General features: G+C 38.3%; 1 protein-coding gene across 3 annotated transcripts in view; it reads right to left on the reverse strand.

The window, feature by feature from the left end:
* AFF1 (ALF transcription elongation factor 1) overlaps positions 1–24,264 on the reverse strand; it is a 215,316-nt gene that overhangs the window by 43,729 nt on the left and 147,323 nt on the right. For 2 of the 3 annotated variants that reach the window (XM_023725319.1, XM_023725320.1), the window contains exons 4-7: positions 9,476–9,517; positions 3,452–3,538; positions 2,091–2,127; positions 103–154 (exon numbers count right to left, since the gene is read on the reverse strand). In XM_023725319.1, coding sequence (XP_023581087.1) covers positions 103–154; positions 2,091–2,127; positions 3,452–3,538; positions 9,476–9,517 — 218 coding nt within the window. Of the gene's footprint in view, positions 1–102; positions 155–1,318; positions 1,427–2,090; positions 2,128–3,451; positions 3,539–9,475; positions 9,518–24,264 lie in introns of all 3 variants that reach the window. The other variant, XM_023725321.1, reaches the window with a different exon arrangement.

The following is a 24,264-nucleotide window of genomic DNA, read 5'->3' on the forward strand; positions in this document are numbered from 1 at the left end:
GGGGGTGGGGGTGGGGTGGGGAAAGGAAAACCTAAACAGTGGATTTACATGGGAAATTACAATGTCATATTATAAAACTTTTAATGAAAACATTTTACTTACGATGTTCCCTGCTGAGAACTAGAGTGGGTTTTTGAAGATGTATCATGTTGTTCTGTGGGAAGGGAAAAAACTATCAGAGCAGCACAACCCGTATATTTATGAGCTCCTTAGTTAAGCTTCCTTTTTGCTGTTCCCCTACCTTTTTCACCTCAACAGTATACTTATATTCGGTCAGAGGGCTATATGTTGCACTTGATGCAATCTCACCATTACAAAATAACGTTTATGTTACTTATAGAGAGCAGGTTTGATCAGAATTGCAAAACTCTTAATAGACCAAAAACATTTTGAAAAACCTTGCTTGTTAAAAGAGTGAGGTAGGCATTCTAGAAACCTCCTCCTTCTCCCAAAACTAGTCATTCTATTCTCTATATCCAGAGCCATCATCAAACTCAATCGCTCTACCTTTATAGTATATTTTAATATGTGAAAAGCATTGCTTGCAGTTTGCCATACATCACATTGCCAGTAACTTTCTTACATGTTGGAGACTTTTTCTTAATGCCAGTTGATGGAGATGCTTATGGAAGCACTATAACAGGGCTGCTGTCATCCTTGACCTGGTTTGACTTCACCTATCAGCAATTTGCATTCACACACTTTCAACAGCCTCTGTCCTTGGCCGATTGTGCTCTGCCTCCTATCTGCCAATCCAATATCCAATCCCCCATCTTATTCATTTATATTTAACAGCTATTTGCAGACTGCCTGATGGATACCAGTATGCTCAAGGCATTTAGCCCTATCCCCAATGAGCTTACAGATGATTGAGGGACATGAAACAGACATGAAAATATCCACAATCCCAGGCAGTGTGTGATAAGTACACAAAGCAATCCCACAAACTGACCATCCTGAGAATCAAGAGGATGGTCGCTCTACAGCTAATGATCAAAGAAGGCAAATCAGTGAAGGAATGAAATCAATTAATGACTGCTGGAAGGAGGGTGAGGAGGGTGGAGAAGGCCACTAGGCAGAAGACACAGTGTGAGCTAAGATAGAAAAGTGGGAGGAGATGGCACAGATTTGGAAAGCGTTCAAGGCTAGCGTACAGAATCTGTGATGCAGCACTGAACAGGTGGAAGCCAGGTTTTAGAAGGCTTGAAATGCCAGGATGAGAAGTTATGACTATTTGTTGGTCAATAAGACAGCATCAATGGTTTAAACAGGGACATAAAACAGCGATTCCTCAGCAAGATTAATCTGGTGGTGCTACCTGGTGTAACCTGGAATGGAGAAGGAAATGTTAAGTGTGGAGGCAACAAATCGGTTGGGAGGATGCTGTATTTTCCTAGGCGTGAGACAACTGGGACCTGAAACAAGACTGGAAATGGAATGAGAATATGGGTGCCTTTTAGGCAGGGGTGAGCGGCCTTCACGCTAATGTCTTGTGAAAGCTCTTGCATACTTGCAATTAATCACTTATCCTCATGGTGGCAGCAGCTCTTATATGATATTTTTAAACCCCCTCTTTTCCCCCCACTTTCCTTTTCTGGAGAAACCTAGGGCCAAGAGTACAAATTAGGGGAGCTACAGTCACTCTTTCCAGACCATTCACAGGACACAGTCATCTTGACTAGTTATACTTAGGCAGCGATGTTTTGCAAATGTGGACAAAAACAATGACATACAAATAAAATCCTCACATTCTCCCTCACTACAAAATCCAAAACCTATAAGATTATTGCTGAAGAAAACAGAATCTATTCTTACATACAATTCCTAAGTTACAATGCTTTGAGAATCACATTCAAAGATACATACTCTGTGTTAGGTAAAACCAAATTATATTTATTAAGCACTTTACTAAAATACCATCATCTTTTTAAAACAACTTGAAATTCTACCTAAAGAAAACTTTGTGTTTGTTCTTCCTTCCCCTGCTTTCAACATGAAAAGCTCTTGTTTCTTTTAATGTTTTCATATTAAAACAATAAAAACTACACTTTGTTCTCCAATGCAATAATCAGTTCCAGATATTTACTTACTTTGGTTTTGGGTTGCAGAACTGATGTGCTGAGAATCCTAGAAGTAAAAATAAAAATCTCTAGTTATTAAAATAGAATTATAAATCTAAGGGCAAACTGTATTATAGTTTTTAGTACTGAAAAGACAGCCTCATGAAAATGTTTGAATATACAGAAAAATGGAAATAATTGTGCTGGTAATGTCCATACAATCCACCAGATAGATTCTACAATTAACATTATACGACCTTTACCATGTATCTATTCATTGCTCTATCCACTCATCAATACCATTTTTTGATGCATTTCAACATAGGGCGAAAACACTGGTAAGTCTGATTTTTACACAAAGTAGCTTTTATTGTTTCTATTGTTTTCCAGAGTTTATTTTTCTTTTGGCATTAAGCAAAGACATTTTCACAAAGTTCAATGCTTTACTTTAAAACCTGTAATGAGTCCCCCTCTTTCTTTCTTTTTAAAGAATTATTAGCAAATACATAAAATATCTAATCTGTTGCAAATTAGAGTTTAAGGATAACCTCTTTCGAAAACAGTATCATGGAAATGAGTTACTATATTAACAATGTGCATTCATACCAGGTAGGACAAAACACAGATCTGAAGATAAGATTCCTAAATTCTGATGATTATCTAAAAGGACAAACCTACAAAAAGGAACATGGCAGTGTTTTAATACACTGTTCACAAATACTGTAAAGCAAACAAGCAGGTCAGCAGCTGATTCGCTTGTTATTAACACCATCATGTTAAAATTTACAAGATTTAGGAAGTACAAGACATGTGAGACGTATGTATAGGTATAGAGTCCCTGGGTGGTGTAAATGGTTAACATACTCAGCTGCTAACCATAAGGTTGGAGGTTCCAGTCCACCCAGAGGTGCCTTGGGACAAAGGCCTGGTGATCAACTTCTGAAAAATCAGCCACTGAAAATCCTATGGAGCACAGTTCTACTCTGACACACAGTGGGTGGTCACCATGAGTCAGACTGACTCAACAGCAACTGGTTTATGTATGTATCTAAATTCTGAACTAGGAATCAGACAACCTACCTCACTCAACTTCTCTGTGCCTCAGTTTTCTCATCTCTATGGTCAACATGCTCAAATGAAAGAATTTACTGTCTTGGATGCCTTCATAAACTCCTATACAAATATAAGATGCTTTCACTAACATAACTTGGAGAATAAAGTGTTTGACAGTATTATGAAGTACTTTAGAAGCTAAGTTAGTTGCAATTTTAACCTCATCTCCAAAGATTTCAACAAGGTAATACTTTATTAATCTGGCCCTACAACAATAATTCAGACTTTTTCACTAATGTAATGTAGATGCAGTATCTGCTATACTTTTAAGGAATTACCTTTGTGGGGAAAGGAAATTTAGATGGCTCAGCTGTACTAGGCGTATGTATTGCTGTCAAAGGAGGAGGCCATGAATGGGTCATTTCCTGGAAAGAGATTTGAAAGGGAAGAAAAAGTAAATTATAAATAGAGCACTTACTGCTAGTTAATTTTACAAACTTACTGCAGAGTGGATTGATGGTAAATAAAAAGTGAAAATTTAAAAGTTATTTCATTTAATTTTTCCTCAAACTAATTTTGAGCTATTGCCAAAAGTGGAAGATTTCCAAGTTATGTAACTGAAATAAATCAGTTTGAAGAAGAAAAACAACAGCTTAGAACATGAACGGTTTTTAAAACACTCTGAGTATTATAAAGCATATAAACTGTAATAGGTGTTACCAGAGCTTATGTAACTGTGAAAACTCTAAACAACAGGTTGTGCTGGAGAAGCTGTCTGTACTCAATGCTTTATTTCTCCCTCAGCTTCTTTATTTCATTTCCTGGAATTATTTAAGTTCAAAGGAAGAACTTTCCTGTTTGACTTAAGCAAACAAGTAATTCAGGTCACTTGTTGCACTTGGGAGAGTTTTAATGGATTTGACCCTTCCCTGATATACACTATTAGCACATAAGAAGTTTTTGAGGGGAGAGGGCCTTAAAAAACTACTTTCCCTTTCTATGAACAGAAGGTTAGTTTTTATTCACTATTTTCTTGATTAGAGGCAAGATTTACAAGACTTTCAAATTAACAGACCGTCATCCCTTGGTATCCGTGGGGGACTGGTTCCAGGACCCCCACAGGTATCAACATCTGAGGACTCTAAAGTCCCTTATATAAAACCTATGCACATCTTCTTGTATACTTTAAATCATCTCTAGATTACCTATAATACCTAATATAATGTAAATGCTATGTAAATAGTCATTTCCTCACAACTGAAAACTTGCTCTGGTAGGGAGCCTTTCTCTATGAGTTTCTTGAGCTCTTCTGGGAACGCAGATGCTGCCTGGGCACCAACCAATGCCAATTCTCCCGTGATCTTTCAGTTCTTCAGGCTGTAGCACCTTACACATAGCTAGCCAGCCATCCGTTACTAGCTTGCAACTCCTCACTCTCCTCAACCCGCTCACACTTAGCCTCTGAGGGACTGCTCTGACCACTTAATTGCTTTTTAGGAGGCATTTTTTCCAGAAACAAAGGGTACACGCAAGTAGCAAATGAACAAGAGGTGAGGCAAAAATAGCTCTAACAACCCGTGCTGGAGAGAGATTGATGATCTGTGAAACGGCAGGAGGCTACAGCACAGTATGCCTACACATCATTTCAATCGCGTGGATTCGGTGGAATGCTCGGCCCGCGGCAAATTCAAGTTTTGCTTTTTTGAACTTTTTTTATCCCCCTGAATATTTTCGATCCGCGGTTGGCTGAATCCCCGGACGCGGAACCTGTGCATACAGAGGGCCGACTGTACTTATCTTGACATGTATTCTTTTTTCCTAAGCATTCATGAATTTTATTTTGCTTTGCTAAACCCAGTGGAAAACAGACATGTCAAATAAAGAACATCTAATTGCAAACACACACACCCACAGTTTTTTTTGGAAAACAGCTAAAATGGCACGGGCGATCATGAACTCCAGTCCCTTCATTTTACATTTACAGATGAGAAAACTGAGGTCTAAAATGACTGGATCAAGTCCGTTCCCCCCCACCCCACCCCGAAACCGATTACTGAGGAGAGCACAAGGGCCCTTTGTCTTCCCAGTCTAAGAGGAGTAAGTCCATTTCCACATGTGCCAGACTGGCCTGGCAAACGGGCTTAAAGATCCACCGGCAGCTCTCTACCCGCAAACTTGTGATCCCAGATCATGTATAACATGGAGAATCATGCATATGCACTAGATCATGTACATACATGTTATATGTGTAACACATTTTATATTAGAAAACTTCTTTTCAAAGTGCTATGTAATCTCTCTATTGCCACAGAAGTGCTCTTTGGAGACTGGAAGAGCTCTAGAAACTACTTCCACTGTCAGCTCTTCCCCTGCGTTTTTCCACTACCACTCTCTAGGCTGCTATAGTCCCAGGACAGACAAAAATGACATGGCACATTGATAAGGAAAAAACGGATGTTGGCTTTCTTGGATAACTTGTTAAAGTTGAAATCACGCCCTTGTCTACTGACTACCCATCTGCTTTGCTCAGTACAAAACAGGAATTCTGCAGTAAAATATAATGGGAAGAGTACAGCTATGAAGCCAGAGACTTTGACTGAAATCCTAGCTCTTATGAGTCAAGCCCCTAAGTAAAATACTAAAACCAGCTGCCATCGAGTCGGTGCAGACCCATAGCAACCCCATGTGTGTCTCAGTAGAACTGTGCTTCATAGGGTTTTCCATGGCTGATTTTTTGGAAGTACATCACCAGGCCTTTCTTCTGAGGTGTCTCTGGGCAGACCAGACCTTCAACCTTTCAGTTAGGAGACATGTGCATTACCATTTGCACTTCCCAGGGACTCCTGAGTAAACTGTTACTATGGCTCAAATACGCTCTTAGAGCCTCAGTTCTCAGTGACGGGTGGACTGTTGTTGTTAGCTGACATCGAGTAGATTCTGACTCATGGCAACCTCATGTGTGCAAAGTAGAACTGCTCCATGGGGTTTCCAAGGCTGTAATCTTTATGGAAGCAGACTGCTGTATCCTTCTCTCATGGAAGGGCTGGGAGGTTCAAACTGCCCACCTTTTGGTTAGCAGCCTAGTGCTTAACCAATGAGCCACCAGGGCTCCCTGCATGGTACATAGAAGGCACTTAATAAATTTACAGTATTACAATTTTTAATAAAAAGTCTAGTTTTTGAAGAATTTCAATATTGAACCAAAGAGTCACTGCTGTTTTATTTATGTGACTATACTTTAAGGTATGGAACCATTATAATGCTAAAATGGAAAACGAATGAACAAAAACATGTAATACTCAATTGAGAAGGTGTATGAAAGAATCACTCTTATGCTTTTCTTTCTTTAAAGCCCCAATGTATCTATGACTTAGTCACCAGTTATTCCCAAGCAACAGCAACTGTACTCTGAATGCCTAAGGCTGCCCCAGCTATTAAATTAGGCACTCAGAAACTACATAAACTCTTTCAGGTTCTAAATGGTTATTTGGTAGCCTAAAAGAATTTATATAAGCTTCCTAAATGCTTAACTTATAGAGGGACTTGGTCTTAGGAGAATTACTAAGGCTGCCCAGAATCACAAGGCCATGATGGCGCTTCCTACCTTACAATGACTTACCACGTGAATGTAGACAAATCACTTGACACCTGTTCAAGTCTTGATCTTCTAGGCCCCACATGCTCTAGGTTCTGACTTCCTCTCTGCCTCCTCTCCCGTCTCTCCACCGTGGTCATTTTGCTGTAGATGCACTGTCTAACTCTCATACCTCTAATACACCAAGCTTGTTCCTACCTTGAGGTTTTTATACCAACCCTTCCCTCCATCTAGTCCTCTGTTCACTCGCCCACTATAGTATTCATAGCACCTATCAGTACCTGGCAATATGTTATATATTAACCTTCCCCACTATGATCTCTATGAGAACAAGGACTTAGTCTTGTTCACTCCTGCATTCCCCAGTGCCTAGAAAAGTATCTTAAGGCTTACAAGATATTTGCTGAATAAATGAATGAACAAATGAATAATGCTACCACTTACTGTACCAGCATTACTGGAATGCTGCACTGAGGTAACCGCTACTAGTACTGCACTAATTCTCAAGAGGCCGTGCCACTATAAGCAGAAAACCTGAGCTATTTCTGTATGCCCACTGAGGCACAGTGTACTCTCCGAACCCTAGTACATGGCCAATTCCTGCTTTCTAGCAGCGTCTGTCTGCTGTCTTCTTACCCCACCAGCCTGTAGGAGTTACAGGACACCACTTCCCCTCTGTTAAAACACTTCCGACCTTAATATTTCCCCCCAGAGAACCGAACAATATCTTCTGTAATTGATTTTCTCTGTTAGGGAACTATTTACTGCCTCCATCGCCTGTCAGAAAGATTTGTGTTTGGATTACTGGCAATCTTAATAAATTGCTGGTACAAGATAAGAACAGGAACCATGAGGTCGATCAGCATCAGCGGGTATGAGCTGGAAAGGACCCTAGAGATCATCTACAGCCCAGCACTTTTTTTTTTTTTAAACTGATGCTGAAACTGACACCCAGGGAGAACACCTGACTTAACTAAGGTAACAGAGGAGAAGAGCAGGAGCAGACACTAAGTCTCCACTATGCAAAGGCCCACACACTCTTCCGTCCCAGACATCCTTCCATTTGCTTTCCCTATTTACGATTTCCAGATTAAAACATATACCTTTTCCTTTGCATGAACCATTTATTTTCAAGCACTTCCAGGTAAGCAAGAACTCCTTAAGCTGATGTTGGGTAAAAACGGAGGGAGGATGGATGAGTTTATTAACCTAAAAATGCTTGTCTGGTGTGCTAATAACCATCTTCCTAAATAAAGGATATGACATGTCCTATATTAATACATATTAAAATCTAAGAAGCAGTGCAGTATGTAGAAGACAAATCTATTTTGTTGCATTTACTTCTGAAATAACAATAGAACAAATTTTCACACAGAATTTCAGAGAAAATGCTAAGGCCGTATTTTATAACTAAGTCATGTATCATTCTTATGACTGACTGTATCAAAGAATTTCAGAAATAGAAGAGGGAAAGAATGAAGTAAAAGCTTGATCGAGGTAACTTGTTTATTATTAGTTTCGTTAGTTGGTTGATAAAAATTTCTCATTTTTAGCAGTTCAAAGTATGTTTCCCCAGAGGCTTTTTCCCCCCTTAGACAATCCTAATTACAAGAGGGGACAAACATTATAAAACAAAAATGATGGAACTGCTTTCCAAATATCCATTTAGACTTTTCTAAAAAATTTTACAAGTGAGGTGGCAACTAATATAGTAACAAATATACTTACTTAATAGTTTTACCACCACCATCACTTAGTATTTTATATTGAAAAATTAAAGAAAAAATATTAGATAAGCATATATTTTGAAGAAAAAGTGAGCAGTAGAGATTCGAATTAATGCACATACTTGTCATGTGTCTCTTACTTCCAAAGAAAAAAAATCAGAAACCTTACAAATAAAAGACACAGCAAGAATATCTTTGAAATTGACATGGAAGAATATTAAAAGCTACAGAGAAGGAATACAAATACACAAAATCCTCAGTTATCACAATTACTGTACTTGAGCATTAAATTTAGCTCTAGATTTCCTAGAAATTAAAGCCAAAACAGGAAACATGATGGTTTATATAATTCTTCTCTGATAAAAAGAAAGCATGCCAGTTCTTGAAAATTTGTATTTTTTTTTTTTTCCTGGAACTGAATTCTAGGAGGAATTTGTCATCCTTGTGTAAGAAAAATTAAACAAACGGAAAATACAGTCAATGATATATTTGTTGAAGGACATGTTCATGATACAGTCTCATATAACAAAAAAATAATCCTTCAAGGTAGGTCTAAAGATGCCTATTTACTTCCTACTATTTTTCTTCTTATCTCATTAAAAATTCATGGTCTCATTGAAGAAGAGGCTATACTAGGCATCACTTACAAAACACCAAGAGGCATAAATCAAGCACTACTTAACCTCTTAGTGCCTTCCATACTGCATCAATACAGGGAGTTTCCTCTCTTGAGAAGCGAGCAACTCTCTATTGCATCTTTATGAACAACCTGAAAAATTTACGGGAGGTGTCATAAAAACTCTGGTCCAAAGACCTTGCAGTTTGCAGTCTTCTTTTTAATTAATAAAGTCTGTCAGAAAATTCAATAATGTCTAAGACTCCCTTTGTTATCTGTTCTGGTTTATTTTGCTTTTGGAAGTGTGAGAGAAGATATTAAAAAGAGCTTAGAAACGGCAACTTTTCATAAAGTGAACGTAAATGGATATATGTCTGCCTAATTAAATATTTCTGCAAATGAGAAACAGTAACGATGAACTCACCTTCAGAATCTCTTCAACACAATGGACTTCACTGGAGTAGGTCTGTTGAAAGTGAAAAGCGAGAGAGAAGAGAAAGAAAGATCGGTAAGCAAACAAATAAACAATTAGAGTGATGGTAAGCTGTATTAAAACAGCAACACCTTCACAGCCCCAATATTTACTAGGTAAGTGGCAGGAAATTCCCATTTTTGATGAAATAAGACAAAAGTGATTAATCCAAGTTAACTGAAGGCGAAAGGGTAATGCTGGAAGTGATGGCACCTGGAGATGATAGCAAACCAATTACGATCCACAGGTCAAAAATTTCCAGCAGAAAATTTGTATATTAAAGAAAATTAGTATACTAGTAAATCTAGGGGAATGACAGATACAGCAAAAATGGAGGCAGAAAAAGATAAAACCGATTTCCCTGTCAGCCACCTCATAATAGTATCTGACCAATGAGCAAGCTAAACACACATAAAGATGACCACAATCTGAATGACCTGGTGGCCCCCGCATCAAGGAGGTCAAAGTTCCATCAAGGATCGCTCTTTATTTTTTTCCCTATTCTAGCCTGCCAAAAACTTCATTTTAATGTTTAAATTGTCTCTAGCCCTACTTCAAATCCACATTTTCATCTTACACGTGATGCACACCTGGCGTCCACATGAGGAACTTCCCCAGAGAAAAACCCTAAGGGGCGAGATCGAGTAGTGTCTTGGGGGAAGGATGCTCCTTCCTTATCCCCAACTCATCAAATGTCAACTGCTGCTGCTATTATCACCACCACAGAGAGTGCCTAAGAGATATCAGTTTAAAGTCTTGATTTTTTAAGGTGCAAACAAAATATATTTTCTCCTGAACTATAAACATGGAACAAACCCACAGCTCCAAGGTCTTCAATGGAATCGCCAACTTTTGCTGCACTCTGCGTCAGTTCTTGTGCCAAGCGCCCTGGGCATAGTACAGCATGTACTATGCAATACACTAAGCCTCCCATTACTGCCGGGCTGCGGGGCTGCACAGAAACGCTTGTTTCCCAGTCAGTGTAATATGATACTGACTCTCAGCTAAGGAGCTGACAGAAAAGAGTTCTTTCCCTTGCTTTCTTTTTTAATTTAAGAGTGTAATTTAACGTGGCATTGGTAGTTAACTCCTAATCTAGGGTTTATTAATCCACCATTTCCTCCATTCCAATTTACTCTACGGCAGAAAAAAAAGAACATACAACATTCACACTACATTGTAACTGAATCAATGGGCATGTCAAAATTCAAATGCAATTTAACCTGTCTAGGTCTATTTTTAAAACATGTAAATTTCAAAGAAAGGGTTTTACTGAAATGTTTGCAGTTTGTTATTTTTGAGGTAGGGTTAGGAAGTTAAGGGATATAACCAAAGAGAATCAAGGGAATCCCTTATACCTGCTGGATCCATCAAACTCACCTTACATTATGCATGTAAATAACTATACATGCTTAACACTTTTTGTTTTTCAAAGCCATTAAGGGAGGCATAAAAACTGGACCAAACATCACTGCTCTATTTTGGCACAAACAGCAGATACAGAAATGAAGGCTGTTTTCATCTGAAGACAAAATGTAATTGCATTCCATGGTTTCATTCCGAATAACGGTTTCATTAGAAAAAGTAACAATCAGAAGTTGAAAGTGAATTAACAGAAAAAAGTGTATGATCATACTGACTCTGGTCAAATAGTCCCCTCATCCTATCTGCCCCTGGAAGGAGAACAGGAATCCAATCAATATAGCTGGCTATCAATGAAGACAGTGAAGCACACTGGAATAAGAGCAAAACAGATTTGTCTGCTCCTCCCATCAGAATAAGATCAGAGCTATGACTTCAGGATACTGAAGGATTTCCCTCTGATCTTTTTAATTACTCAGTCAAGACTTAACCAAGATGTTTCACGTCACCAAAAATTCATTTTTTTTTCCTAAAAAGTTTTCTTACATCAGATGAGTCAGGACTGAAGAAATTTTTCTAGAGTTTATTTTAGACTAGCAACATTTATCTTACCCAGAGACTAATAAAGTCACCATTTAACTCACTTAAAATTCTAAAGGTCTTGAATTTAAGCATTAGTTGGTTAATTTACTTTGAATTTTCATATAAAGTCCATTATGGGGTGGGATGCTTCAAAGGCGGAAGGTGGAGTGTAGAGTGTAGGTGATTCCATTCCAAAAACATGAAGATAAAACCTATTTAAGGGTCTGCAAGCAGCACTGTTTATAAAGGCAAATAGAAACAATCAAATGTATAACAATAGGGGTCTTGCTAAATACCTTTTCAGTGCATCCACACAACAGTATGCTGTCTATATAATATAAATATATGTGTTTGCATGGAAAGATGCTATACATTTTAACTTTTTTTAAGTAATAATTTTGTACTTACAGAAAACTTGAAAAACAGTAAAGAGCTCCCATAAAGTCTTCACCTGGATTCCCTAAATGTTAACATTTTACCACATTCACTTGTGTGTTTTACACACAATGAGAGTAACTTACAGAGTCAATGTTTCTTTACTCCTAAATAGTTCTGTGAACCAAGATACATTTTTAAACTATATGAGGGGCAGCTACAAGAGAGTCTGTATACTATGAACCCATTTTATGTTCCATCTACCTGAGATTCATATTTACACTCTTCTTCCCACCCAAATTAGACATTCTTAAACTAGAGTACAGGTATTTCATATGGATTTGCAGGAAAAGCTCTGTAAGGAAAAGCTGCCTTGCTTAATAAAGCACAACTCAGTACCTCTAAGGCCACCCCTGGAAAATTTTCTAAAAAGGGAGAGGTAGCTGAACAAACCATTATGGCCTAATCCTTTCCTTAAAATTCAATTTCCCCATTGGGTCTCCAGCTGAGAACTGCCACTCCTACTCACAGGAGCCAGGCTCCCTTCCTTTAACACTCTACCCAAAGAATTAACAATCTGGCCTGGCCTGGCCTCTGTGAAGCACAGCTGATAAGGCTGAAGACGTTCAGGTAAGACTCCTCAACAACTTGTTGTTGGGTGCTGTCAATTCTGGACAAAAGACAAAACAGAACTGCCCCATAGGGTTTTCTTGGCTATAATCTTTATGAAAGCAGATTGCCAGGTCTTTCTCCTGCAGAGCTGCTGGATGGGTTCGAACTGCTAACCTTTCACTCAGCAGTTGAGCGCTTAACATTGCACCACTAGGGCTCCTTTCAAATAACAAACCAAAAACCAAATCCACTGCGACCAGTCAATTCCTACTCATAGTGACCCCATAGTACAGATTAGAAATGCCCCAAAGGGTTTCCAAGGAGCGGCTGGTAGATTCGAACTGCCGACCTTTTGGTTAACAGCCAAGCTCTTAACCACTGCGCTACCAGGGCTCCTCAAATAACAAGAGTGAGCAAAAATGAAATAATGATAGTTGCATGAATCAAGATTGAGTCTGCAGTTCCTTTCCTGTCTAGTTCTCCCTCAGAGGGGTAGACACTGACTTTAACACTTACAACCCACAAATATCATTTGTCTCCCACCCTAAATATCCAGGTTCCCAGAGGAGATAAACTTTCCTCCTGCCTATTTGTGGTCACCTCATAGATCTTGTTCCCTATCTGAAGACAGCCCTTCCAGCAGAGACCTCACTTCCCCACTAGGGTAGGGATTTAACATAGGAACCATAATTCAATTAAAGAAAAAAAAAAAGGCAGCATCTATTTATTGAATGTATAGTGTACTTGGCACTGCATTACTCTTTATATACTATTATTCCCTTTATTTAAGGTAACATCAATTGTAAGATGCACCATCATTAGCAAGGGAGGGGGGTGCAGGAGATACTGCACTAAATGTACCCAACAACTGTAAGATACATCCTTAACACCTCTGCTAGAGAGCCAATTCCAACACATGGGGACCCAATGTGTTGGAGAGTAGAACTGAGATTCATAGGATTTTCCTGGTTGTAATCTTTATGGAATTATATCACCAGGCCTTTCTTCCCCACCGCCAAAGAGTGGGTTTGAACCACCAACCTTTCAATTAGCAGTCAAGTACAAGCCACGTGCACCACCCAGGGAACTTTACATCCCTATTACAGAAAATTAAAAACGTAAAAAGAAAAAAGTTTCGGAGAGAATTCTGTGTAACATTCTAATTCTTACAGCAACCTCTCTGGTAGGTGTTATCCCAGTTTTCAAAATGAGAAGCCCGAGCCCTAGAAAAACTAAGTTACATGTCCAAGGTCACACAACAGATTGTAAGTGGCTGAGCCTGGCTTTGTAATACTATTTTATACTGCTTTTCCAAAAATCCTCACCATTCATGCAAGAGATACATGTATTAGCATTTTTAGCAGGGGGTGTGATTCCAGTTGTCCTTTGCATAATCAAAAACATTTTTTAAAGAACAGCAAGGTTTTTCTTTTGTTTCTACAGAGAAGCGTTTTGGTATACAGATTTAACTGCCTCGTACTTCAGACCAGAAAAGGCTGCAATGATGGCCTCAGTCTGATTTCTCACTCCTCTTGGAATGACATTGTGTAAGCATAAGGAAATGCACAGATACCAAAACAAAATATGTTAGCGAATGTCTTCTAAGCATGACACAGTTTGTTTTAATAAGCTAAAAAGAGCCAGACGGAAAAAATATACCTCACCGTGGAGACCTGGAGGCTCTTACAATGTTGTGTTTTAAAATCTCTCAAGTTTCAACAGAGCAGCATTTTTATAACAATGCTATTCTCAAAAAGGCTTAGTTATCATTAACCAGGAAATGCAGGCAGAACAAAGGCAGTGTGTGAAGAGGGAAGCCAAAAGATCTTGGATTCTAGCACTGGCTCTTCAGAGGACTGGTTCTGTGCTCTCGGATAAGAGTTACCCTCTTTGGGACTATTTCCTCATTGTGATAAAGGAGTAATATTACCAATCCTAACCACTTCACAGGGATGAGATGAAAGTCAAATGTGAAACTTCAAAAACTGTCAAAAGGCACTGATATACAAAACAATACATGGCACTGACATTATCAAGACATTCTGTAAGAGTTTGATGGTTTTTTAAAAAATCTCAATAGGTTCTTTATCAGATTAATATTTAAAACATTAAAATAAATGCACAAGCTATTTTTTTTTTCAAATGTTGGTCACCTTTTGGACTACTGTTCAGTCTTTAATATCTGTTTGCTGATCACCTATCCCCCACTAGCTAGACAAGTCACACTTTTTTTTGGGGTAGGGGGACTCTTGGCACCTTAGTAGGACAGTGGTTAAGAACTTGGCTGCTTACCAAAAGGTCGGCAGTTTGAATCCATCAGCCACTCCATGGAAACCCTATGGGGCAGTTTTACTCTGTCCTACAGGATTGCTATGAGTCAGAATTGACTCAACGGCAACGGGTTTTTTTTGTTTTTATCTGGAACACTCTGCCCTAGCCCTCTTCTGTGTTGGGATAACTCCTACTCAGCCTTCAGGTCTCCGATTAAAAGATGTCTTTTAGGAGACACTCCCTGACCCTCCCTCACTTCCTACACCATCCAGATACTCCTGCTTATGCTCCCACAGATGCCTGTACCTTCCCTGTCAAAGCACTGCACACTGCATCATCTCTGCTTCTTCTAGATTGCAAGTTCCACAAAAGCAGGGGCCAGTTCTACCTTGCTGAAATCACCCATCACATGTGGCCTGCCACAGAGAGGCAACCAATAAACATTTACCAGTATGTTTTTAGTTGCAGAACATTTTTTGCACAGAACTCATGACATGAAAATAAGTTTCTAACTTTTAGAGCTTTACCAACCAAAAACAAAACACACTCACTGCCACTGAGTCGATTCCGACTCACAGTAACCCTATAGGATAGAGTAGAACTGCCCCATAGGGTTTCCAAGAAGCAGCTGGTGGATTTGAACTGCTGATCTTTTGGTTAGCAGCCGAGCTCTCAACAACCGCGCCACCAGGACACCAGAGCTTTAGAGGCTTAATAAATGCTGAAGGCTGGTTTGAATTATCACAACTCTACATCTTTATTGACAAACTACATGGAAATAAACATGCTAGGGACAAGAAAGAAATTGTTTTGCACTATGTTTTTCTTAAAAACATTAAAACTACTCCGAGATACTATTTTTCACAAATCAAATTGGAAAAAAAAATCCCCCAAAAGACAGACAATGCTGTGTCTGTGAGATAACTGAAAAACCAAACCAAACCCATTGTCATTGAGTCGGTTCTGACTCAGAGCAACCCTACGGGACAGAGAACTGTCCCATAGGGTTTCCAAGGCTATAAATCTTCATGGAAACAGACTGCCACACCTTCTTCAGAGTGGCTGGTGGGTTCGAACTGCAAACCTTTTGGTTAGCAGCCGAGTGCTTAACCACTGCACTACCAGGGCTCCTTGTCTGTGAGATAGATATGAGGAAATTGGCACTCGAATACTGTAGTTGGTGGGAAGGTAAACTGGTATAACCTCTAAAGCCATCAATTTGACAACAGTCACCAAATTCTAAATACATATACTCTGACCCAGCAATCTGACTTTCAGGACCTGACTCCTTTCTATATATATATATATAAATAATGACATGTACTTAAGCCTAGTTTGCAAATATTAAGATACTGGAAACAATCTAAACATTCATCTACAGGCAGCTGGCTAAGGAAACTGTGGCACATGCCATCAAAGAAATACTATGCAGCTATGAAAAAGCATGAGGAAGCTCTTTATGTACTGACTGGGGGTAATTTCCAAGATATACCGTTAAATGGAAAGGGGAAAAAAAACCATGGCATATGCCAGCATTTATATAAATAAAAAGATGCCAAGAGAACATGTATATAGAGCTGCTTCTTAGGCATAAAATATCATTGGGAATAACACAGAAGAAATTCATAACATCAGTTAGTTTTAGAAAGGAGAACTAGGTGGCTAGGGAAAAAGGTAAGAGGAAGATTTTTCACGGTACATTCTTTTTAATGTTTTAAATTCTGAATCAAGAAACGTTATTACCTATTCCTACATAAAAACACAGCAGACTGAAATAAAAATAGGCAGAAAACTCTTCTCAAGTACAGCTAAACGTCTTCAGTCACATTTGTGTTTACTTTCCATTAGCCTTCCTCTCCGTAAATCTTCCTTCTTCCAAATACTTACCTATCATAATCTGCAACCAACTTACACTTTGGTGCCCTGGGTTTGCCACACTAACACTCACCACACGGAAATGTTTCTTTACAGATTTAGAGTCAGTCTTCCCTAACAGAGAGAGGTGCTCCAGCAGAGCCCCAGGATATGCTTATCTCTGACTGTCAAGGGCCTGGCTCAGTGTTTCTGACTAATTCACTCTTTTGCTTCCCAAACTAGAATAGAAAGTCCTCAAAGGAGATGTATCTTTTGGCAAACCCCACCCCCCAAAACACTTAGTTACGGAGCAGACAAATTTAAAACACACAAAGCCACATAGGATTGTTCTGAGAAAGAAATAAGATAATACATGTTTAAGCTACTGTCATACAAATATATACAAGCATTTACCGTTAAGACTCTATGATCAGCATTTCCCAGAGACAGATTATAGGAGGAGACCAAACGGCTTGGCTGAAAAATGTTTTCACATAAAATGAATTTTATTCTGTGGATACATAATAAATTACCTAAATAGCTCGGTCTGTTCCAAGAACACATCCATATAGTCTGGGTGTGCCTACTTCGGCTGGAAAAGGTACAAAGGTATTAGCAGTATTACTTCTCCCAAAACATTATGCCCTTTGGGCAACTATCTAAACGCCTACCTCCACACCCAGAACTGTAGGATGGGAGTTTTTAAAATCCCTGGACAGATGTATGGGCACATTTACAGTTCAAAACAAAACAAAACCCTACAGTCTAGAAATTATTAACATGGTATTAAGATTGAAGCAAGGATAATGGGTTAGAAAATGGAATAAAGCACCGTGAATGGCTTTCTTAAAGATAAACAGTCCTATTATGTATGCTGCAAATCCAACTTTAACTATTAAATTCTCCCCTTAAAAATGTAACACCCTCTATCTGTCCCCAAGTATTTCAAACAGCAGTAAGACTTTGGGTCATTTCTTATAGACAAGCTCCAATAGTGGCAAAGAAATTACTCGCATGGCCTGCCTTGAGCATTACTGTCTTTTAAGAACTATCTATACGGAACAAAATTAACAAGAGCAACTTGAAAGATGAGATGGGAATCTCAGGAGACAGTAAGTTTATGTTAATGAGGAACAAGTCAGAAAAGAAGGGTGAGAATAGTTGTACAACTAGAAGAATATAATCAATGTCACTATATTCTACATGTAGAAACAGTTGTATTGGTGTATATTTTACAGTATAAATTCCCAACAACAAAAAATCGATAAAATTTAGGGGGAAAAAAAGTAAATATTGCCTGGAAGATTCCTTTTATATGCATTTTTAACCTAAAACTGTAAGACGTATCCAAACAAAACCAAATCCGTTGCCATCAAATCAATTCCGACTCATAGCAACCCTATTAGACAGAGCAGAACTGCCCTAAAGGGTTTCCAAAGAGCAGCTGGTGGATTCAAACTGCCAACCTTTTGGTTACTAGCCGAGCTCTTAATCACTGTGCCACCAGGGCCCCATAAGTCGTATAGGAAAACAAAATTAATGATACGATAAGTGCAGAAATCTCTATAGTTCTCCAAATAAATTTTTCAAGGAAAGAAAAAAAGAGATTGATAAAAGATTATTTAAAATGATGAAGAATCTATAGGTCATCTAGAGTTATCTCTCAACAAAAACTTACTGTGGAAAGACCAAACAATTCTACTTATATTGGGAGGTCTAGACAGCGGGGGTTGTGTGGTAACAGGGATGTCACAAACACTGGCTGCTCTTGTCTGGAGTTTTCCCTGACCTTGACTCTCCATGGACCTTCACCTCTGAATTGGAACCCTTGGTGTTCTTATCTGACTTCTCCTGTAGGCAGGAATTGGGGTTTATACACCTCTATATCCCCCAGGGCATTTGCACAATTCTGGACTAATTCAGATACACAATTAATAAGCGGAAAAAGAATGAATTTGATTTTGTCATTTCATGGCATCGCAAACAAAATTCAAAAACATGACCTAGCCAAAAAGTAATTAGGGAGTTGTTTTATAATGCCTTCTCATTCCCCTCCCCCCTTGAGATGCAATGTATTTGTTCATATTTATAAAATTCCAGACTTCACAGAACACTGATACTTTCCAGGATACAGAAATACTCAACTAAAACAAAAATCCATTGCAACTACAATCCATCACCCACCCCCACCCCAGAAGTATGCAGTTGCCTAAGTGTAGTCTGCAGACATAAATTTCTCTGAGAGCAAAGTTCTAGATGTGACAGTAACACCAGATCATTGGGCCCAGGTGGGGGTGCTAATATCGGGTAGGGTGCTTGGGTGGGATAAAGGAATGGGTGTGTAACATCTTCTCGGGACAGGAGATCAAGAAATAATCAAAGATAAATACTGAAAGAGGATGCTGGAAGCTTGGAAGACGTGTTAGCACACCAATTCGCAACAAATGCAAGCCAATATCCCTAACTTTGTAAGAAGTTCACCTTTAGGTAAACTGCTCTTTTATGGGCAAACTATATTACCTCACCAACTAAAGCAAAAACAAGCTAAAAATGAGAAGTGGGGAGGGAAAAAAAAAAACACCCCTACAATATTATTACTGGAGAACCTTAAAGGAAGAGGTCTTTTAAAACATTAGTTCTGTAAAGATCAATATGACTAGAGGGTTTATGGTGCCTTTCCAGGTCAGTAATTTTGATCATACCAGTGAAGTAATTTGATTTAATTAGTTTCATAGTCCTAAAGAATTTTTTTTAAAAAGCATACAAAATTTTGTGGAAGCTCATAAATTTACAGTCATTAAGCTACTTAAAATATTCTGAAAATTCTATTTTGATTTCTATTACAAGAAGGCATATTTTAATTATGAAACCTAGGATCTAGTTCTTGAGACGTAGTTGAAGTAAAGACAAACAGTGAGTATCTGTTTTCCGCACATATAACTGTAAACACAGGATACGATATACAAATGAATATGAGGGGAGTAAAATAAAAATGCTTATTTCATTCATCTTATTACTACTGTTTCCTGAGGTCATATGAGTTTACAAATTTTAATACATTTGCAACGCTTCTACAGAGTCACATGAAACAGTTCCTATTTTTAAAAAATACATTTTAGTGTCAATACATTATGTGCAGTAATGTTTTCAGCGGGTATTATTTATAATACATCAACTAACTTTTTAGCACAATGCGGGTACCTGAAGTAGGTTTAAAGTCACTTAAAAACAAAGTACCTGGATGAAAACAAATGTAAAAAAACTTACCATATGTTTGACAATAAATATGTCTATCTCAGTTATTCACCAACTTTCTAACTTTCGACTGTGAAGCATTACCCATTCATTGTAAAATAAGGAACCAGAAACTCCAATGGTCTAAAACTCTGAAACACTGTACCTTTGATGAAAGATCACATGAGGTCCCATGAAGCCCATAACTGGGGTAGCAGTCATGAATGATTTTTTTTTTAAGACTGGCTAAAAAGGCAATGCTTAAAAAAAAAAAAAAATATAGCACCATAAAGAACAAGTCTAGACACTAGTTCCATTCCAGTGATAATAAACCAACAAGTTCTTTCAAATAGCCCAAACTATATGATCTATCTCCCCTTCCACAACCAAGTCTACTCACTAAAACAACAGTTAGAGTTTTATTTACAGGGATTTGACTTTTACTTTCTGAGTAGGAACATCAATTTCTAAAGCATGAGTAGCCTTTCAATTAAAATACATCACTTCAAGGAAGGTGTTAAAAACTGCAAGATTTTGGTGTTCTGTCACCATGCTTACTGCACCCGCATTCCACCTTACACACAACACACACCCACACCCACACACACACATGCAGGCATCTCTTGCAAATCACATCAACTGAAGATTCTGAGTCTAAAACACGACTAAATTACGTTGTCAACCATGACAGGATTTATAGACACATAAACCTGTATTACTGCTCCTTCTTCGTGTGTCGTGTCTATCAAATTTAAGTGGTAAACAATGTCCAGGAACCACGTCTAATTCTATGTTTCAGAGGGTGCCTGGACAATTTCTTCTCATAGCTGAGCATAAGCTAAAACTACAGAGGCACTAGAAAAAACTTTCCATCAATTTCTGGATGAGGTTGAAAGAAACTGAAGTCATATGAATAAGATAAGCCATTTAATCCATGCTCTGTCTGAAAGGACATAAAGATTTTACCCTGGGCTTATTCCAGCAGTAATTCTGGGCTAGGTGTTAGTTGTCTGTCTCCTGGCATTGACGGCTTTTAAAAACAAAAAACAGAAGCCAGGGGGGAAAGAAAAAGGACAGAAAAATACTGAAAGGGTAGGCTAGAAGCACATATACTCTGAGGAAACAATCTGAGCTACCAACTACCCTGGGGACTACTGATACTAAAACAAACACAGAACAGGGAAGACAAATAAAGATGGCCTTGCCCTTTACATCTTAATTGTAAACAATTAAATTCTTCTCTTTTTTTTTTTATTTTTTGCTTTAATGTTGGGTAAACAACAACTAGGTTACTTGCCAGAGTACAGAAAAAAGTGTCCAAGATCATTCTGGGAAAGTGTAATTCATGTAATACCAGAAAATTCTGAATGGTTATAAATCATTTATTAAATCCCATCATCAAAGAGCAGCTAAATGTAAGAGAATATTTTGCTTTTCTATAATCATCAAAAACCAGATTTAGTCACTCTTTAAAAACAAAAAAACCTTACAAATTCTACTAAATCTCAGGCACACTTAAGTCTTTTCCTTTCCTGCATTATCTCTGTATATATTAAGGTTAATATTGAAAGTACAGACACAATGCATTAGACTTCCAGCAAAGCTCATCTTATAAACTGACTTACCAAACTGCTGAAAGTAAAAATATAACCACTAAGGAAGTTCTGAGCAAAAAGTTGGTCACTCAACAAGCACCAGTACAGTATTTATTTTGTACAAATACAAGGGGCAGAGCAGATAAGTATCTATTAAAGTTATTCTTGAATTTATTTTAAATAGACATTTAACACGTACCAAGGAAAAAATTCTTTGTTTATAAAACAAATCTATTACATCCCTTGAGCGTAAAGCACTTGAGACATTCATAATAAATACGACCACAATTCTAGAAGTTAGTAAACAGCAGGTTTATCTATTTTAGAAACATGGAACAGTGACTCTCCTCACTGCTTCTCCATTTTAATACGTTTTTCTCAGTCTCCCTCTGACTCTCTCCCCTCATCCCCTGCACTCTGACACACATAACATGCATGCAATGAAGTCTAAAAGTTACTATTCTGACTCTAATCCAGAGCTCCTTGACCCCTAGACTCCAACCTTCTGAGTGTTTTAAGACACAATGGAGCTCGACCACATTGCTCAAAATTCCCAATATCCTTGTATTTACTGTCTTTCCTATTTTCTCCCTTTCCTTCTATACTTTTCTATGATACAGAATCTTGGTGCAAGAGAGGAGATAACATGAAAACTAGGCAATCATTTTATTGGTAACAACAAAAGCAACTGCCCTTGAAAACTGTCTTAAAAATATGGGAGAGTCAAATCAGGAGTAAATTACTTCTCAGTTGCACATAAATATAACTGTGTCCTTCATGACTATTTTATACACCTGGCCCACAGCCCTTGGGAAAACACTCCTGGAACCTACTGCACCTTCTTTCCTGACATTATGATAATCCCACTGCTGGCTTGGGAAATGGGGATGAGGAGGGGCACGTGTCATCTTAAAAAAAAAAAAAAAAAAGTCCTTTCAATGTCAAGTTCTTTAATTGGTGCACAGCTATATCCTTTGTAAAAATAAGCAGTGATATTTATATAGCCACAACAATGCTATCTAAAGAAGCATTAAATGAACCTGAAAAGTTTTAAACTGGCTCCAGAACAGTTAAGTTTTACCTGTTTATTATGTCTTTTAGGCAAAACTTTAAGAGGTGTCATAATGCCAAACAGTTGTTTCCTTAACAAAAAAACTTTCAAAACCTTTTGTAGGATGAAATACATCACTTTCTACTGGACTTAACTAGAACCCTGTCTTTGAAAAAAATTATTTATGGGGGACTTAAGTTACTAGGAAACTCTCTATTGTCTACCAAGTCTGGTGGTAATATGCCCTCCAACTTATTTTATGACAGAGTTCCTACTAAAAGAAGACAAAAAGGTATAATCCATGTCCAAATCAATCAAGGAAGAGTTTATATTACAATAATTTGAAGGTTCTATCTCCTTTCTCATTACTTTTGGCCAATTTCTCAGCTGTCTTGTGGCTGACAGAAGAGGATTCACTATAGTTTAACCTTAAAATAATTCTGTCTTCTGAGGGGTAAAAATGAAAAAAACTGTCATCTTCTCTTATTAGCCTTTCATCACATGAATTTACATCTCAGATAAGTTACAGACTATGTGATCACAAACTATGCTGAATAAATGAGACTCACGAAGCTAGGATCATCTTGACATTTATCTAGTTCACCTACCTGCCCTGCAGCGAAACTACTTCAAAATTTTCCTAGATCAATGGAAATCTATACTACTTGATGTTAAAACATGGGTAGGTGCTCCAAAATCTTTCTGATTCAAATTCCTTTTGTCTGCTGAAAAAACAAAGCAATAAAAGCCTCTCTGCGAGTGTGTGAACACACACACATACTTAGGCTTTCAAACTGCCAAGACTGTTAATTTGTACTTTTACTTCAGGAATACAAAAAAAATACATATTTGCCAAATGATGCAGAAATTCAAGGCCAAAGCTTGAGAGATGGACAAAAAACCTGAGTGGCAAGGAATAGCTTATTTAAAAATGTTATTATTTCTTTAAAATATATTGTCAAAAATATGGTGTAATTTTCTACAGACACAAAACTCCTGCTCCCACTAATGCTTCATTTAAAAAAAAAAAGAAAATCCATAATCCAAACCCCAACAATGATGAAAATCTCAAGAGGTATTCCAAGTCTCTAGAGGCCGACCAAAAAAAAAAAGCCACACCACACCACCTGTCTGTTACCTATCAAGTGTATACAAAGGGAGGGGACATGGGAGGGGCCGAATACCTGTGGCTGGGAAAGCTTATTTATCTTGTTTATAAGGTCATGCACACACCAGCTCTAAACTACAGAGCTTATTTTGAATCCCTCTCTCTTCTTTGATGTTAGCCCCTAACAGAGGAGGCAAAAGAGAAGAAAAGAAGACAGAGAAAAGAAAAGAAAAAAAAAAAAGGACAAATTTTCTTTTGAGGCCTCACACTCTCCTGCGTTACTCCCTACCCTCCATCTTCTCCACCTGCACATCAGGCTGCGTACTTACTGTGGGGCAGCTGTACAATGTGGGGTACTTACCTCTGTGAACATGTCTTACTGCCTTCCTACATGGCAAAAGAGATTTCCTGTTTTCATACATCCCCTTGCCAGCCCTAATCGGTGCCACTAGGTCACTGTCGTTTGTGCTGGCGGTTGCAGTGGCGGCCCTGACAGGAAAGAACTTTTAATCTCACCCCTTGTACTGAGCCATAAAGCAGCAGCGAGCGCTCCTAGGCACAACTCCCCTGGCTCTGCTCCTAAAAATGCTCTCTCAAGTACACCGTTGCTTAGCAATATTTGCCTTCCCCCTGTACATTTGAAATTGGCAACATCTGTCCCTTTGGCAGCTCTGACCTGTCCAAAGCAACACGTGCA

This window comes from Trichechus manatus, unplaced genomic scaffold (assembly GCF_000243295.1).
Source record: "Trichechus manatus latirostris isolate Lorelei unplaced genomic scaffold, TriManLat1.0 scaffold00296, whole genome shotgun sequence".
Taxonomy (NCBI): domain Eukaryota; kingdom Metazoa; phylum Chordata; class Mammalia; order Sirenia; family Trichechidae; genus Trichechus; species Trichechus manatus.